The 16,730-nt window shown below is 41.8% G+C and overlaps 1 protein-coding gene across 3 annotated transcripts in view; it reads right to left on the bottom strand.

The window, feature by feature from the left end:
- kptn (kaptin (actin binding protein)) overlaps window positions 1-16,391 on the bottom strand; it is a 34,199-nt gene extending 17,808 nt beyond the window's left edge. Inside the window, exons 1-7 of one of the 3 annotated variants that reach the window (XM_061898065.1) lie at window positions 16,285-16,391; window positions 15,905-16,207; window positions 14,213-14,295; window positions 14,042-14,126; window positions 13,902-13,956; window positions 7,352-7,430; window positions 6,738-6,811 (exon numbers count right to left, since the gene is read on the bottom strand). In XM_061898065.1, the coding sequence (XP_061754049.1) occupies window positions 6,738-6,811; window positions 7,352-7,430; window positions 13,902-13,956; window positions 14,042-14,126; window positions 14,213-14,295; window positions 15,905-16,106 (578 nt within the window). In that variant the 5' untranslated portion in view covers window positions 16,107-16,207; window positions 16,285-16,391. Of the gene's footprint in view, window positions 1-6,737; window positions 6,812-7,351; window positions 7,431-13,901; window positions 13,957-14,041; window positions 14,127-14,212; window positions 14,296-15,904 lie in introns of all 3 variants that reach the window. The other 2 variants (XM_061898067.1, XM_061898064.1) reach the window with 2 other exon arrangements.
- Window positions 16,392-16,730: the final 339 nt, after the last annotated feature.

Raw genomic sequence — 16,730 nt, 5'->3', positions numbered from 1 at the left:
CCTGCTGGTGGATTGAAATGCCACTGGACACCTCGTTGTAGCAAATGTTCGTAAATCTTCTTGGTGTTCCATTCTTTGATGGATTTCCTCATTTCGCTGTCAGCTGACCGAAAGTTGGTTCCGTTATCGGAATACATCTCTTTGACTTGTCCTCTCCTGGCGAGAAATCTTCTGATTGCGTTAAGATAGGCATCGGTGTTGAGTGAGGATGCGATTTCCAGATGTACGGCTCTTAATGCAAGACACGTGAAGATGACGCCATACCTCTTTACATGTCTTCTTCCCCTCCTCACTTGGAACGGACCAAAGTAGTCCACACCAACTCTTGTGAAAGGTGGATCGTCAGGTAGGACCCTGCATGTTGGTAGATCTGCCATGAGTTGCTTTCCAGCAGCTCCGTGGAGTCTTTTACAGATGACACACCTGGACAGAAACCTTCTGATGGCTCCAATGACTCCAGGTATCCAAAATTTTTGACGTAGATTTGCCATCATGTGATTCCTTCCGGCGTGAGCTGTTAGCTCATGAATATGTCTCAACACAAGCCTTGTGATGTGTGAATCCTTAGGCAATATAGCTTGCTGCTTGGAGTTGTTAGGCATCGCTGCACGGCTCAACCTTCCGCCAACTCTCATAATTCCATCTTGAAGAATTGGATTTAACTTGAAAAGTGAACTACTTTTCTTTACTCTTTGATTTTTCTCCAGCATCGCCCAATCTTCCTTGAAACTTTGTCTTTGGCAGAATTTTACAATTTCTGTTTCTGCTCTAGTCATGTCATCACAAGTCAGACACTTTCCTTCAATATCTTCCTTGAATTCAAGCATCTTACTTTCTTCTCCTGATGTTCTTAGTTCTTTTCTCTTTTCCTTTAGCTCTTTCAGTAGATCTTTGAGTTTTAGAAACCAGGCTACAGCACGCTTCAATGCTGTCCAAGAAGAATAATGGTTTACCCACTGATCCACAAAATCTTTGGCTTCTCCTGTTTGAATGGCATATGCATGAGTCACTTTTTTAACCTCTAGGTCGTCCATATCCAGCATTCCAGGATCTGGATTTTTAGGCCACTGGTCTTGTGAGCTGAGCAAGAAACTTGGTCCTGAGAGCCAGCTCTCATTTTTCAAAAATGCTTCCACAGTCTGTCCTCTTGAAACCTGATCAGCGGGATTCAGAGTGGTGTTAACATATCTCCACTGAGATGTTCTAGAGTGCTCCAGGATTGCTGCGACCCTGTTTGCAACAAACGTCTTGAATCGGGTACACTCACTGTTTAAGTACTTGAGCACCGCCGTGCTATCTGTCCAAAAGATAGACTCCTGGATTTCCAGCTCAAGCTCTTTTCTCAGAAGCTTATCCATCTTTGTCCTAACTGTGGCTGCAGTCAATTCCATTCGAGGAATAGTCTGAGATTTTAGGGGCGCCACCCTTGTCTTTGCCATGATCAAGGTGGATTGAGCTTCACCTGTTGAAAAGCGTGTCAGCAAGTAGCTTGTGGTTCCGTAGGCGTCTTCACTTGCGTCAGCAAAATGATGAAGCTGCGCAAAGGCTGGCACACCAAACTTCTTCAACTTGACGCATCTGTCAACTCCAAAATTTTCAAGCTGTGCCAAACTTGAGATCCACTTTTTCCATCTCTCAATCACTGTGTCAGGCAGGTCTTGATCCCAATTATATCTTTGCCGACATAGATCTTGCAGAATTATTTTAGCAGGCAATATTACTGGAGACAGAAAGCCCAAAGGATCAAAAATTGAACTTACTATGGAAAGCAATCCTCTCCTTGTGTATGGTCTATCTTTGAGGTTGATCTTAAACTTGAATTGGTCTGATTCGGCACACCACTGGATGCCTAATGTTCTCTCCATTGGCAGGTAATCTTCGTCCAAGTCCAGATCTTGAAAGCCCTGTGCTTTTTCCTTTTCTGGGATCGAGTTAAGCAACTTCCTGCTGTTGCTTGACCATTTTGTCAGCCGAAATCCTCCTTTTGCCAACATTTTCCTCAACTCAGCACACAGGGTAATGGCTCTATCTTCATCAGCAACCGACTTAAGACAGTCATCCACATAAAAATTCTTGTTGACAGACCTTGCCGTATCCTGTCCAAACTCATCCACAAAGTCTGTTGCACATTTTTGAAGTGCAAAGGTTGCAACACTTGGTGATGATGTCGCGCCGAAAATGTGAACTAGCATCTTGTGTTCAACGAGATCCAGCTCGTAGTTTCCATCAGGCCACCAAAGAAACCTCAGGAGATCAGTGTCTTCATCGCTTACTCCAACCTGATGGAACATGGCTTCCACGTCCGCCATAACCGCCACAGACTCCTGGCGAAATCTTATAAGGACTCCTAATAGTGAGCTGGTGAGGTCAGGTCCTTGCAGAAGCTGTTGGTTTAATGAAGTACCTTGAAAGCTTGCGCCGCAGTCGAAGACAACACACAACTTCTGTTTGGTTGGATGTCTTACTCCATGGTGAGGCAGATACCATGTTCGCCCCTCAGCAGATTTGCGCTCTTCACTTTCAAGCTTTACTGCGTAACCTTTTCTTAAAAGGTCATCCATGAACGCCACGTACTCTTGGTGAAACTTGACGTCTCTCGAAAATCTCTTCCGTAGGTTCAGTGCTCGTTGCTCCGCAATTGCCCTGTTATTTGGCATAGACAAAGGCTTCTTCTTCACTGGAAGGCAAATATTGTAGTGCCCATCTTTAAGTACTGCAGTTTGAGACATCATACTGATAAACTGATGGTCGTCCCTGGACATCTCAATGTTTTCATTTTGTCCTGCATCAGGAAAGTCATGCTTGAACTGCAGCTGCCAAAGCTCCTCAAGCTTCACCACTGAGATCCTGTTTGCAGTAATTCCTGTCCATTTGTCAATTGCAGTTCTGTCACTTCCACCTCCGAGTGGTCCATTTACTGTCCAGCCTAGTATCGTCCTCACAGCGTATGGTCCATTATCCACACTTTTAACCACTTGCAGTGGCTCCATCGCTTTGGGAACGTTTACTCCGATGAGTAATCCAATCTTGGCTTGAATTTTAGGTATTCTCACCTCCTTTAGGTGTGGCCACCTATCAATATCCTCTTGTTGGGGAATATTGTCCTTAGAGACAGGAATGTCTTTCTGTGAATACACTTCCTTTAGTTCCACAAACTCTTTTCCGTCCAAGCTGCTGATTTCCAAACCAGTCACGATGCTTGTGTTCACAACAGTGTCATTTCCCATTGTTCGCAATGAAATGTTTACATTGCGTCCACTCACATTCAGTTGGTTTATCAGTGACTCTGTGGCAAAAGTAGCTGAACTACCTGGGTCCAGAAAGGCATACGTGAGCACTGTCTTGGTTCCTTTCTGTGCCTTGATGTACACTGGAAGAATCGAAAGAACACAATCTTCTCTACCGGCCCCAGTGACACCACAGGTTTCAGTTGTTTGTACAATGGCACTTGATATTGATTGCGGTTCACAATTGTCCTTTCCGGTTTCTTCTCTGGAGTCTTTATGACCAATGTGTAATAATGTGGGATGCAGTCTCGAGCATTCTTGACATTGAAGTTTTTGTTTGCAGCTACTACTCATATGTCCATGCTTTAAACATGCAAAACACACACCTTTGCTTCTCAAGAAGTCAATCTTGTCTTTGTGGAGCTTGCTTTTGAATTTCTTGCAAACTGTGAGGCTGTGTTGCTCTCCATTACAATAAACACAAGGTTTTCTGTCCACCAACACTGTTCGTGTTTTTGTTATGATGTAGTTATCATTTTCTGTCTTGGGGGGCACAACGACTGTTGTAAACACCTTTTTTGGTTTGAGGGTTTCTACATATTGTGGTTTTATTTTTTGTCTCACAGAATCTTTCGTGTTCATGGTGGTTTCTTTTATGTTCCCATAAAGCGGGTTCAAAAGATACTTGACTTGCCGGTTTACAAAGTCCACAAAATCCTTAAACTTAACTCTTGTTTTTGTTCTTTCTTGTAAGTCGCATGCAAACTTCCTCCAAGGTTCTCTGAGTTTATATGGAAGTTTGTTTACCAGTGCCTTTATATTGGCTGTGTTGTCCAAGTCCTCCATGTAGGTAATGTCTGTCATTGTGTTAGAGCAGCCTGTGAGGAATAATGCAAAGGACTGAAGGGCAACACCGTCTTCTGGCTTGATTGTTGGCCACTCCATGGCTTCTGTTATGTAGGCTTCGGCTATCTTAAAGTCATCACCAAAAAATTCCTTTAACATTTGTTTTGCTTTAGTGTATCCTGCTGAAGATTCCATATTGATGCAGCTCTTTACCAACTCATGTGGTTGTCCACTTGTATATTGTAGTAAAAATTGAAGACAATCCCGGTTGTCACTTGTGCGGCTTTCAATTCCATGTTCTATGGCCCCAATAAAAGATTTGTATTCCAGGGGGTCACCCTTGAATGTTGGAATGGAAAGAGGTGGAAGTAGAGATGCCTTGTGACTCTTCACGAGATACTCTGTGACATTGGCTTGCTGAGATACTGCTTGGCAAAGCCCATCAAGTGTTAATGTCTGTTGTTCTATAATTTCAGTCCTTGGTGCAAATGTAGTCATTTGAATAGATTTGGGGGGAGCATTATGTTTAATGCTACGTGTTGGTAAAGTGGGTGGTGGTACTTGTGTGTTAGGACTAGCAAGTCTTCTAACATCCTTTTTATCAGCTGTATTGATACTGTCTTCTTCTTGTGTGTTTTCATAGTTTTGTAAAACTTCCATTTTAGCGTCACATTCAGCGAGTGCTGTTTGCATTGCATGCATTTCTTTTCGCGCCTTTATTGCAGCTTCTTCCTGTTCTATGGCCAACTTTTCTTGTAAAGCTGCCGCCTTTGCTCTCAATGATACACGCTCCATTTCCGCCTTTAATCTGACAGAAGATGAAGAACATGAACTTCTGCTTCGTGATCCAGCTTTACTTTGACTTCTAGCGGTCCTCTTTGTTGATGTAGACCGACTATCTGCAGGTGACACTTGTTTATTGCATTCTTCCGCTTGCTCAACACGCTTAAAAACATCTTTCATCCACTCCTCACATTTCCAGAAAAAGTCCTCCATCATTTTATTTTTTGGATTAAACCAATTGTTTTGATCTTCCACAAACTCCTCCTCAGACATGAATTTCTGAAGATCAGCATTAAGATCCAAAAATTCTTGCTGCAAGCCACTAAAGTCCACACGAAGCTGATTTTTTACAGCATCCACATTAACATCCTCCTCCATTAAGTGCTCAATCTGCCTCATCAAGCGAGTCAATTGAGCCAGTGAGCTCTTGCGTGCCTGCATCTTTCTCACCTTGTGCATTTCTACAGCCTTCTCGGTCATTTTTACTGTCCTTTTTCCACTGTCTTGTGCATCCATTACAAGCCAATATTTCCACAACGAGTCAATAAAAATGCCGATGTGCCGCAGCGTCGCACCGGGACGAGCTCTCTCTCTCTCTCTCGTTCACTTTCAAGCAGCGTGCACTCACGTACCTGTCACCTCCTCTTGCAGGCTTGTTCCTCTTGATCCTTTACAGTCAGGCAGTTCCACGTTCCGATTACTCCACAAAGAGCAAGTTTTTTGACTAAAATGTAGATTCCTAAAGTAGCCTTAAGCTTGACGCTCCTCTACTATCACATTCACTCCGCTTGCTGCGGCAACAACAAAACAAAACTCCAGACGTTCTTCTTCGTTTGTATGGTTTACTTGTGATCTTAATAATTCAAAACATAAAACAGTCACGATGTGGGAACAAATGAATGACAAAATAAAGACAGTTTGTTGCAGTACTAGTTAGAAAAAGTATGAATGACAATAAGTATGAGTGAGGTCAAAAAACTGTGTGGCTCGATTCCACCGCACCTGACAGCAATTACCCATTACACCTTGCGTCCAAAAACCCCCTTACCACACAGATCCTTCCGCCATATATGCACTTAAAACAGTTACGTCATCAAATCATTTTGACAAATATAATAATTACCCCTAAAGTGAGATTTATATAATTACTCTAAGCATTCAATATATACATTTTCTTATCATGCAAATAAAGTAAATAGTCCCCTTCTGGCTGAATAAACATAAAGCACCTTCCATAAAATGTAAAATAACTTAAACAGCATTTAGGCTCCTACAGCTATGTTTGTTTACAATGAGCTCAGGGGAAGTTCACCACAGGGCAGGTAGATGAAAAGGCGCACTTGACTTGCTAACCCACTTACATCGCAGAACGGGTAATCTTGCCTCATTTGAACGTATTTTAGCTATTTTTCAACATTTTCGGATTCATCATAATCCCTTATATCTGCCCAATAATCACTTTACAATATTTATTACACACCTCTAAGAAAGTAGGTAAGTAACACTATTGCATTCAAGAAATACACAAGTTATCAATAAAAGGTAAAAGTGAAGTTAGGTTTAATTACGCATGCATTTCAAATGTTTTTGTATTGTATTATATTCTGTATGTTTCTGTATTGTTATATTTCTGTATGTAAAAACTATAATTATTCTCTATAAAATGTGTTTTGTGTTGATTTTTTAGGGTTTCTGAAACAGATTCATTGGATTTAAATGATCACTTATTGGAAAAATGTGGTTGATTTTGTAATTTACTGTAAAAGGTCCAATTACACACACACACACACACACACACACACACACACACACACACACACACACACACACACACACACACACACACACACACACACACACAAAATTTATAGGAAGACGAACTTGCTGGGTAATTCCTTGAGTTCAGGGAAGAGCTTCTCCACAGGCTGCTCTTCAAACTGGTGCAATGAAGCATTCTGTTGAAAACATGAGGCTCAATTATTCAACGTAAACTAAGTATTGATATGCAAATTCAAATCCTGTGTAGTTCTATGAAAAACAACACTCTGTCGCAACACTTTACACATTAAGGTTCTTCTTGTTTGAAATGGCTTCTGTTTTCCTTAAATTGGTTTTGCTGGGCTTTTAGCTGACATTTTTCACTTATGTGGATGTATAGCATGTGCTTATCGGCTATATCATATTTATTTTATGACCATGGTAACACAGTCAGACACCAGCTGACTTCAGAGTTCTAATCCTTACTACTCTCTGTGTCATTTAAAACTAACATACCTCTTCCAAATGTGTTAAATAATTAGCAAACTGGTCGAGGGCTTACCTCAGCTACTAGGTTTTTATGGGGTTATCTACAGTATTCCCTAATAAAACAGTAATATTCCCTTTAAGAGTTAAGCAAATAAGGTGTGCTGACCAAACATTTTTTGGACCAAATCTAGTCCCTTCCCATAAGTTATGAAAAAGCTCTCTCGCACAAATACATGGTATGAGCTCACCTCTTTATACAGGTGGATCCTCTGGTCGTGACCACTGAGAAGAAAAACAGTCTCCCTGCCTCCGTCTTCACTCTGCACTCTAACACAAAGGGAATTTTTCTGATGTCATTTATATTTCAGTTGGGCTGTCAAAAATAAGTCAACTAATGTGATTAATCACAAAAGATATGGCATTAATCATGTACAGTATATATGCTGATTAATCACACAACTGCGACCCTGGGAGAGACAAACGGTAGAAAATGGATGGATGGATGGATGCTCCTGTACCTTTAGCGTGGATGGTTACCCCTATGAGATTGTTATACGGTCAGTGATTAGGTCAATGCATACACCAGTGCAAAGATGAGTTAGGAGACTCCACTAATGAGCTCACTGGCAAACTTGGCTTCAAATTCACCCCGACGTGACTTTAAATAAAACTGTGAAATTCTGACGATAAAAATGTATTTGTGTCCAAATATTGGGGTCTATCTAAAAGTTAATTTAAATAATGCATGTGAGTAATAAACCTGTGATTAATGCAAATTCAAAAGTGTGATTAATCTGATTTGAAAATGTAATCATTTGACATCATTAATTTCATTACATCATAGTTATAATTGAATATCAGTGTTTCCAAACCTTTATCTAGACATTTATCTAGCCCAGGCACATATTTTACCTTAAAAAAACAACACAACAACTAAAATGTTGTTTACACGTCAACAGGTGCATGCCATCCTTAGGCCAATAACACATTTTGCTGAACGCTATATCATCTCATAAAAATATTGCTGAGAAAGAGTATTATTGTCAGCATTATCTTGAGAACCAAATTTAGCACTAATGTAATCATATAATAACAATAGTGCAAGTATTGCTTTCAAACACAATAAACTAGGATTGCTTATTGGTATTTTTTTCCATTGTAATTGTTAAAATCACAACTTCTGAATATCCTAAATAAGTACATTCACAATACCATAAAATTCTGGTCTGGGTCTGAAGGAAGCTACTCCCCCGCCACCGTGACCACCACTTCCCGAAGACAACTGACACGCCATTCGGCGACAGAAACTACTGTGAGTATGGCTTCCTGTGCTTCGTGCACCTTACTCATGGATAGGTTGGCTCTGCTAGAGAGCCGTGTCCACCAGTTAGAGCAGTGTAATTTCGTAACGTTAGATGTTGCGGACACATCTGCTAGCGTTAGCTGTAGCGAACTAACTAGCCCAGCTTTTAGCAGCCCTAAGCGGCCTACAAGCTACGGTGTACCGGTTGAGATGCATAACAGATTTAGCCCTTTAGCTAGCCCTACACCCCAGTCCACCGAGTACCACACCTTAGTCATAGGGGACTCCATCACCCAAAACATAAAGTTTAGCAAACCAGCCACAATTAAGTGTATTCCCGGTGCCACAGCACCTGACATTGAAGCCCACAACAGGACTAGTAAACCCGTAAGACAGGCTAACTGCACCACCACAAAGACGGTAACCTGCTACCCAAACAACAAGCTGTGGGTGACCAAAGACATCAAAGCCATACTGAATAAGAAGAAGAGGGTATTCAATGCTGGTAACAGGGAGGAGGTGAAAAGAGTTCAGGTCCTGCTGAAGACCAAACTAAAGGAGGCCAATGAGAACAACAGGAGGAAGCTGGAAGGGAAGCTGAAGGACAACAACATGAAGGCGGTTTGGAGAGGTATGCAGACCATCACCGGCCTCAAACCGTCAGGAGGTAGGGGGGTGGACGGAGACAAAGAGAGGGCCAATGGGCTAAACTAGTTCTTTAACAGGTTTGACACAATGGCTCCGATATATTCTCGTCCCCCCAAAACACAACTTCAACTGACAACTTCAGCGAACCAATCCACCCACCCCCTCTCCTCCTCACAGCCCCCCAACTCCATTGACTACCTCCCCAACTTAACACCTCACCCTCAGAAGGATGACCCCGCCCTCCCCCAACCAACTGAGACCCCCCCAGTGTGTCTGTCTGCAGAACAGGTGAATGCACAGCTAAATAGATTACACAGAGGCAGGGCCGCGGGTCCTGACGGTGTGAGCCCCAGGGTGCTCAAAGCTTGCGCCCCACAGCTGTGTGGTGTGCTCCAGCACATCTTCAACATGAGCCTTAGGCTGCAGAATGTCCCCACACTGTGGAAAACCTCATGCGTGGTCCCAATCCCCAAGCGCACGCGCCCTAGCACGTCGAAGGACTACAGGCCGGTGGCTCTAACCTCCCATATCATGAAGACCATGGAGAGGTTGGTCCTGGAACAACTCCGCCCTACAGTCAAATCCCACCTGGACCCACTCCAATTCGCCTACCAGCCCTGACTGGGAGTGGAGGACGCAGTCAACTAACTGCTGAACCGAGCCCACGCCCACCTGGACAAGCCTGCGAGCAGTGTGAGGGTCATGTTTTTTGACTTATCCAGTGCTTTCAATACTATACGGCCTGGGCTACTGGGTGTGAAGTTAGAGAAGATGCAGGTGGAGGCCCCATTGGTGTCCTAGGTTGTAGATTACCTGACTGACAGACCACAGTATGTTCTGACAGGCTGGTCAGCAACACCAGGGCCCCGCAGGGCACAGTCCTCTCCCCCTCCTCTTTACAATTTACACCACCGATTTCCACTATCAGTCAGAGTCCTGCCACCTTCAGAAGTTTTCTGATGACTCTGCGATAGTGGGGTGTATTGAGGATGGTGATGACGAGGAATACAGGACACTGGTGGAGGACTTTGTCACATGGTGTGGAAAGAACCACCTCCAGCTTAATGTGACGAAGACCAAGGAGCTGGTTGTGGACCTGGGAAGGAGGAGGAGTACTTCAGCGACCCCTGTTTCCATCAGGGGGGTGGATGTGGACATTGGTAGAGGATTATAAATACCTCGGTGTACACATGGACAACAAGCTGAATGGGTCAAAACACGCTGAGGCCCTCTACAAGAAGGGACAGAGCCGCCTCTACTTCCTCAGGAGGCTAGGATCCTTCAACGTCTGTAAAAAGATGTTGAAGATGTTTTACGAGTCGGGGGGGGCGGGCGCCTTCTTGTACGCCGTGGCTTGCTGGGACAGCGGGCTATGAGTGAGGGACACAAACAGACTGGACAAGTTGGTAGAGAAGGCCAGTAATGTGGTGGGAGCAAAGCTGGACTCTCAGGCGCTGGTGTCAGAGAGGAGAAGTCTAGCAAAACTCCTTGCCATTATGGACAACACCTCACACCCACTACACTCAGATCCTTGCGGAGAGAATGAGCATGTTCAGTGGAAGGCTTAGACTTCCTAAATGCAATACGGAACGACACAGGAGGTCCTTCATACCGACAGCCATCAGACTGTATAATGCATATGTTCCTTAACTGCACTTAAATGTAGAATATATGTAGAATACATTTATACTATTCATATATTATATATATAATATATGTTATATATTATTTATTATTATTATTATTATTGTCTATTGTGAGCGAACTGTGGTGCTGAATTTCCACCAGGGATCAATAAAGTACTTTCTATTCTATCTATTCTATTGTAGTTATGCGAACATAGTTATACACGTTGGCTCCAATGACACTAGGATGAGACAGTCAAAGATTACAAAGAGAAACATAGCCAGGACTTGTGATCTCGCTAGAAAGATATCAAGGCATAGAGTAATTGTCTATGGCCTCCTGCCTGCGAGAGGCAATGATGAGGGATATAGCAGATTAGTCTCGCCTAATAAGTGGCTGGCTAGCTTCTGTAGACAACAGGGACTGACGTATATTGATAATTGGCCCTCCTTCTGGGGCAAACCTGGCTTGCTGATGAGAGACGGCCTTCACCCTAACCGGAAAGGCACTATCATCTTGTCGAGGAACATAGATTTCTCATTGAGTCACATTTGACAAACTATACTAGAGCAAGCCCGGTCACAGGCAATTACAGAGCCTGCTAGTCTGGGTGAAGAGTAAGTTAAGTTAGAACTAGCCAGTGCCAGGCTGGATAATCCCTGCGCACATAGCACATTTCTTAGAATAATACACAACTCACATAATGTTTTTTTCTGCTATGACTGTGCCAGAGTTGGACATGCGTTCTACGGAGGTGGCAAATTATGATGCGTTCAGTTTATCACAGCGCCAGGCAAACAATCTGAAAGTACCCGTCATATCAATACCTACATATTTTAAGTGCAATACGCATAATAAACGCAACATTATTAATATTGATACTACGGTTAATTTGATCAAAAACTCCTTAAAACAGCCCACTACCTATAATATGGACTTCTTAAACATAAGATCATTGTTTCCGAAAACGTTATTAGTTAATGAGGTCATTAGAGACAACAATCTTAACGTCATCGGTCTCAGCGAAACATGACGACTTTTTTGCGCTAAATGAGGCTTTTCCTCCTAACTATACGAATGCGCATATTGCCCGTCCCCTTAAAAGGGTTGGGAGGGTCGCACTAATACAAAACGAAACCTTTAACCTTAGTCCTAACCTAAATAATAAATATAAATCGATTGAGGTGCTCACTATGAGGTCTGTCACACCGCTGCCTCAATACCTGGCTGTTATCTACCGCCCCCCAGGGCCCTATTTGGACTTTATCAGTGAATTCTCAGAGTTCGTTGCTGATCTAGTGACGCACGCCGATAATATAATTATAATGGGGACTTTAATATCCATATGAATACCCCATCGGACCCACCATGCGTGGCGCTCCAGACTATAATTGATAGCTGTGGTCTTACACAAATAATAAATGAACCCACGCATCGCAACTGTAATACGATTGACCTAGTGCTAGTCAGAGGTATCACCGTTTCCAAAGTTATGATACTCCTGTATACTAAAGTAATGTCCGGTCATTACCTTATAAAATTTGAAGTTCAGACTCATGTTCGGCAAGCTAATAATAATAATAAGTGCTATAGCAGCCGCAACATTTATGCTGCCACAACGACAACTCTTGCTGGCCTACTGCCCTCGGTAATGGCACCATTCCCAAAGTATGTGGGCTCTATTGATAACCTCAATAACAATTTTAACTACGCCCTGCGCGAAACCATTGATAGTATAGCACCGCTGAAGTTAAAGAAGGCTCCAAAACGGCGTACCCCACGGTTTACAGAAGAAACTAGAGCTCAGAAATTATCATGTAGAAAGCTGGAACGCAAATGGTGCACGACTAAACTTGAGGTGCACCATCAGGCATGGTGTGATAGTTTAATAACTCATAAACGCATGCTTACCTTAGCTAAAGCTAAATATTACTCAAATCTCATCTGCCTTAATAAAAATGATCCTAAATTTTTGTTTAGCACAGTAGCATCGCTAACCCAACAAGGGGCTCCTTCCAGTAGCTCCATCCACTCCGCAGATGACTTTATGAATTTCTTTAATAAGAAAATTGAACTGATTAGAAAGGAGATTAAAGACAATGCGTCCCAGCTACAACTGGGTTCTATTAACACAGATACGACTGTATATACGGTGGATACTGCCCTCCAAAATAGCTTCTCTCGTTTTGATGAAATAACATTAGAAGAATTGTTACAACGTGTAAATGGAATAAAACAAACAACATGCTTACTTGACCCACTTCCTGGGAAACTTATTAAGGAGCTCTTTGTATTATTAGGTCCATCAGTGCTAAATATTATAAACTTATCACTTTCCTCTGGCACTGATCCCCTAGCATTCAAAAAAGAGGTTATTAATCCTCTCCTTAAAAGACCTAACCTCGATCCTGACCTCACAGTAAACTACCGACTGGTGTCTCACCTTCCCTTTATTTCGAAAATCCTCGAAAAAATTGTTGCAGAGCAGTTAAATGAACACTTAGCATCTAACAACCTATGTGAAACCTTTCAATCAGGCTTCGGGGCAAATCACTCTACGGCGACAGCCCTCGCAAAAATGACTAATGATCTATTGCTAACGATGGATTCTGATGCGTCACCTATGTTGCTGCTCCTCGATCTTAGCGCTGCTTTCGATACCGTCGATCATAATATTTTATTAGAGCGTATCATAACACGAATTGATATGCCAGACTTAGCCCTGTCTTGGTTTAACTCTTATCTTACTGACAGGATGGTGTGCGTCTCCTATAACAATGTGATCTCGGACTATGTTAAGGTAACGTGTGGAGTTCCCAGGTTTCGGTCCTTGGCCTTGCACTCTTCAACATCTACATGCTGCCGCTAGATGACATCATACGCAAATACGGTGTTATGCTGATGACACCCAACTCTACATGCCCCTAAAGCTGACCAACACGCCGGATTGTAGTCAGCTGGAGGCGTGTCTTTATGAAATTAAACAATGGATGTCCACCAACTTTTTGCAACTCAACGTCAAAAAAACAGAAATGCTGATTATCGGTCCTGCTAGACACCGACCTCTATTTAATAATACAACTTTAACATTTGACAACCAAACAATTAAACAAGGCAACTGGGTATAGAATCTGGGTATTATCTTCCACCCAACTCTCTTGTTTGAAATTAAATTCCAAAATATTTAGCTATTAAACCATATATAAAACAACCCGACTTACTCTGTGTGGTACAGTTGGAAGGGTGTGAACTGCAACTCCAGATTTAGGCAACTCTCTGTTAAGACAGGCTGGTTAAAATCAATTCACAATGCCTCTGTGTTTATAAAGGGCGGATGTGGAGTGGAGCGAGGTTCACTCACGTGCAATAGACTCCAGGTTGAACTCTGAGCCGGGCTCATAGTCACAGTAGATATTCAGGAAAGGGGTAGCTTTGTCACCAGAGTCCTGTGACGAGACCACGTTAAAAAGAACATCCACTTAATAAATACACATGAATACATTTAAACATTTCTATTCTGGATATGAAATACCTTAATGAATGTAATGCCAACCACCAGGCCTCTTTTGGGTGAAGACTTGATGAACGCATCAATGGACACAATCTCTGCATCAACTATATAGAGAAGAAGCTTTAAAGAATCACATTGCACATCAAAAAGTGAAAGAGAGGTGTATCTTGAGTGACATATCTATTCGGTAATCAAATACAAGCGGTCACAAAAGTATTCACCGTGCGAGTGAGAGCAGAGCTCCGCCACCACAAGTCTAGGGAGTGTGCATTACCAAAGAAACAATGTAAAACCTCTGGAAGTGTGCGGCTCAAGCTTTACAAAACACAGCTTAGAGACACTCTTCTGTTGTTTGGCAAAACTTTGAGCGCCACTGTTTTACTTATTTCACCAGAAAGGCAAAGTGTAGCCTGCAGATCATTGGCTGATGCAGCTCTTTTTTTTATATTACAGAAATGAAATAAAAAAACAAACAAAATACAGCAAAAATTTAAAATTTTAACAAAATGAATTGATTAACGTGGACCCTGACTTAACCAAGTTGAAAAACTTATTCGGGTGTTACCATTTAGTGGTCAATTGTACGGAATATGTACTGAACTGTGCAGCCTAATAATAAAAGTTTCAATCAATCAAAAAACAGGCAAAACATAATGAGAAAAGGCTGAAATGTCCACACTGATTAACAAATGAAAAAAATTAAGATTTGTCTTTAAAGGGGAACTGGACTTTTTTTTTTAGAATTGTTCCTGTTGTTCACAATAATTATGAGATGGGCTCTAGCACCCCCTGTGACCCCGTGACGGACAAGCAGTAAAAAATGGGTTGATAAAAGAACACATATGTTTTTAGTTGTTTTTTTTTTTAATTCTAAAGAAGATTAAAAAAAAAAAACGCTTGCAAAATGCGGCTAATGGGAGTCACCATTGTAACCTTCAAGGCCCTCTAAAACAACTTGAAAACCCTCCATCAACGTTTTATATACACACTGAAAGTGCAAACCTCGTTTCCATATGAGTTGGGAAATTGTGTTAGATGTAAATATAAACGGAAAACAATGATTTGTAAATGATTTTCAACCCATATTTAGTTGAATATGCTACAAAGACAACATATTTGATGTTCAAACTGATAAACACTTTTTTTTGTGTGCAAATAATCATTAACTTTAGAATTTGATGCCAGCAACACGTGACAAAGAAGTTGGGACAGGTGGCAATAAATACTGATAAAGTTGAGGAATTCTTATCAAACACTTATTTGGAACATCCCACAGGTGTGCAGGCTAATTGGGAACAGGTGGGTGCCATGATTGGGTATAAAAGCAGCTTCTGTGAAATGCTCAGTCATTCACAAACAAGGGTTGGGAAACGGTCACCAGAGGGCAGTGTCGTTTGTAAAATGTATGGCTAGATCATTTGTATTGCCTCACATGGTAAAAAAAAAATGATATTGTCAAACAGTTTAAGAACAACATTTCTCAACGGGCTATTGCAAAACATTTAGGAATTTCACCATCTACGGTCCGTAATACCATCAAAAGCGGTAGTTAATGAAGGGATGGATGAAGTTAAGTTTTTTTAATTTTCATTGTGGTATCGAATGATTTTCAATACTATTCAGAACATACGGAATGTTAGATATCGAATGTATCGGTATCTAAAACGATATGCATGTGTATATAGAACATTTAGCAAAGTATTGTGTCGCTACCTGGAATGTAGGTGAATTGCACCTCTTTGGCGACTGGTCTTATCTTCTGTTGCAGCTCCTGGTAGGTGAAGCTCACCACTTTCCCTTTGAGCGTCGCAGCCAGCAGCTGGTGTTCCCCGGCCTGACACAGTCCGTAGATGTTACTCTGCGAGGGGAAGCGACTGAAACTGTCCTCCACAAAAGGATACAAGTCTGGGAACATGATGAAGGATGTCACCTCTCCTCCCAATCGACACGGACTAAATACTATTTATTTCATAGCTTCGCTCTTCACGTTTGATGTTTCCTGTTGTTAAGAATCATCTGAAAAAGTCAACGACATCATTAAATTGATCTTATTAGCAACAACGAGCGTGTACAAGTACATAATATTGACATGCCATTTGCTACTTTCTTTTTTTCCGCTTTGTTGCTTCTTCTTTGTTTTATTCGGTGATCAGCTGTGCACGTGGGCTGACTACCGCCACCTGCTGACCAGAAGGGTCTTTGCCAGAAAGGGTTTTACAATTGGGCTTGATTGATTGATTGATTGATTGATTGATACTTTTATTAGTAGATTGCACAGTTCAGTAAATATTCCGTACAATTGGCCACTAAATGGTAACACCCGAATGAGTTTTTCAACTTGTTTAAGTCGGGGTCCACGTTAATCATGGTACAAATATATACTATCAGCATAATACAGTCATCACACAAGTTAATCATCATAGTATATACATTCAATTATTTACATTATTTACAATCCGGGGGGTGGGATGAGGAGCTTTGGTTGATATCAGTACTTCAGTCATCATCAATTGCATCAACAGAGAAATGGACATTGAAA

Source organism: Nerophis ophidion, linkage group LG04, assembly GCF_033978795.1.
Source record: "Nerophis ophidion isolate RoL-2023_Sa linkage group LG04, RoL_Noph_v1.0, whole genome shotgun sequence".
NCBI classification, from domain to species: domain Eukaryota; kingdom Metazoa; phylum Chordata; class Actinopteri; order Syngnathiformes; family Syngnathidae; genus Nerophis; species Nerophis ophidion.
This window is presented reverse-complemented; position numbering and strand designations above follow the sequence as displayed.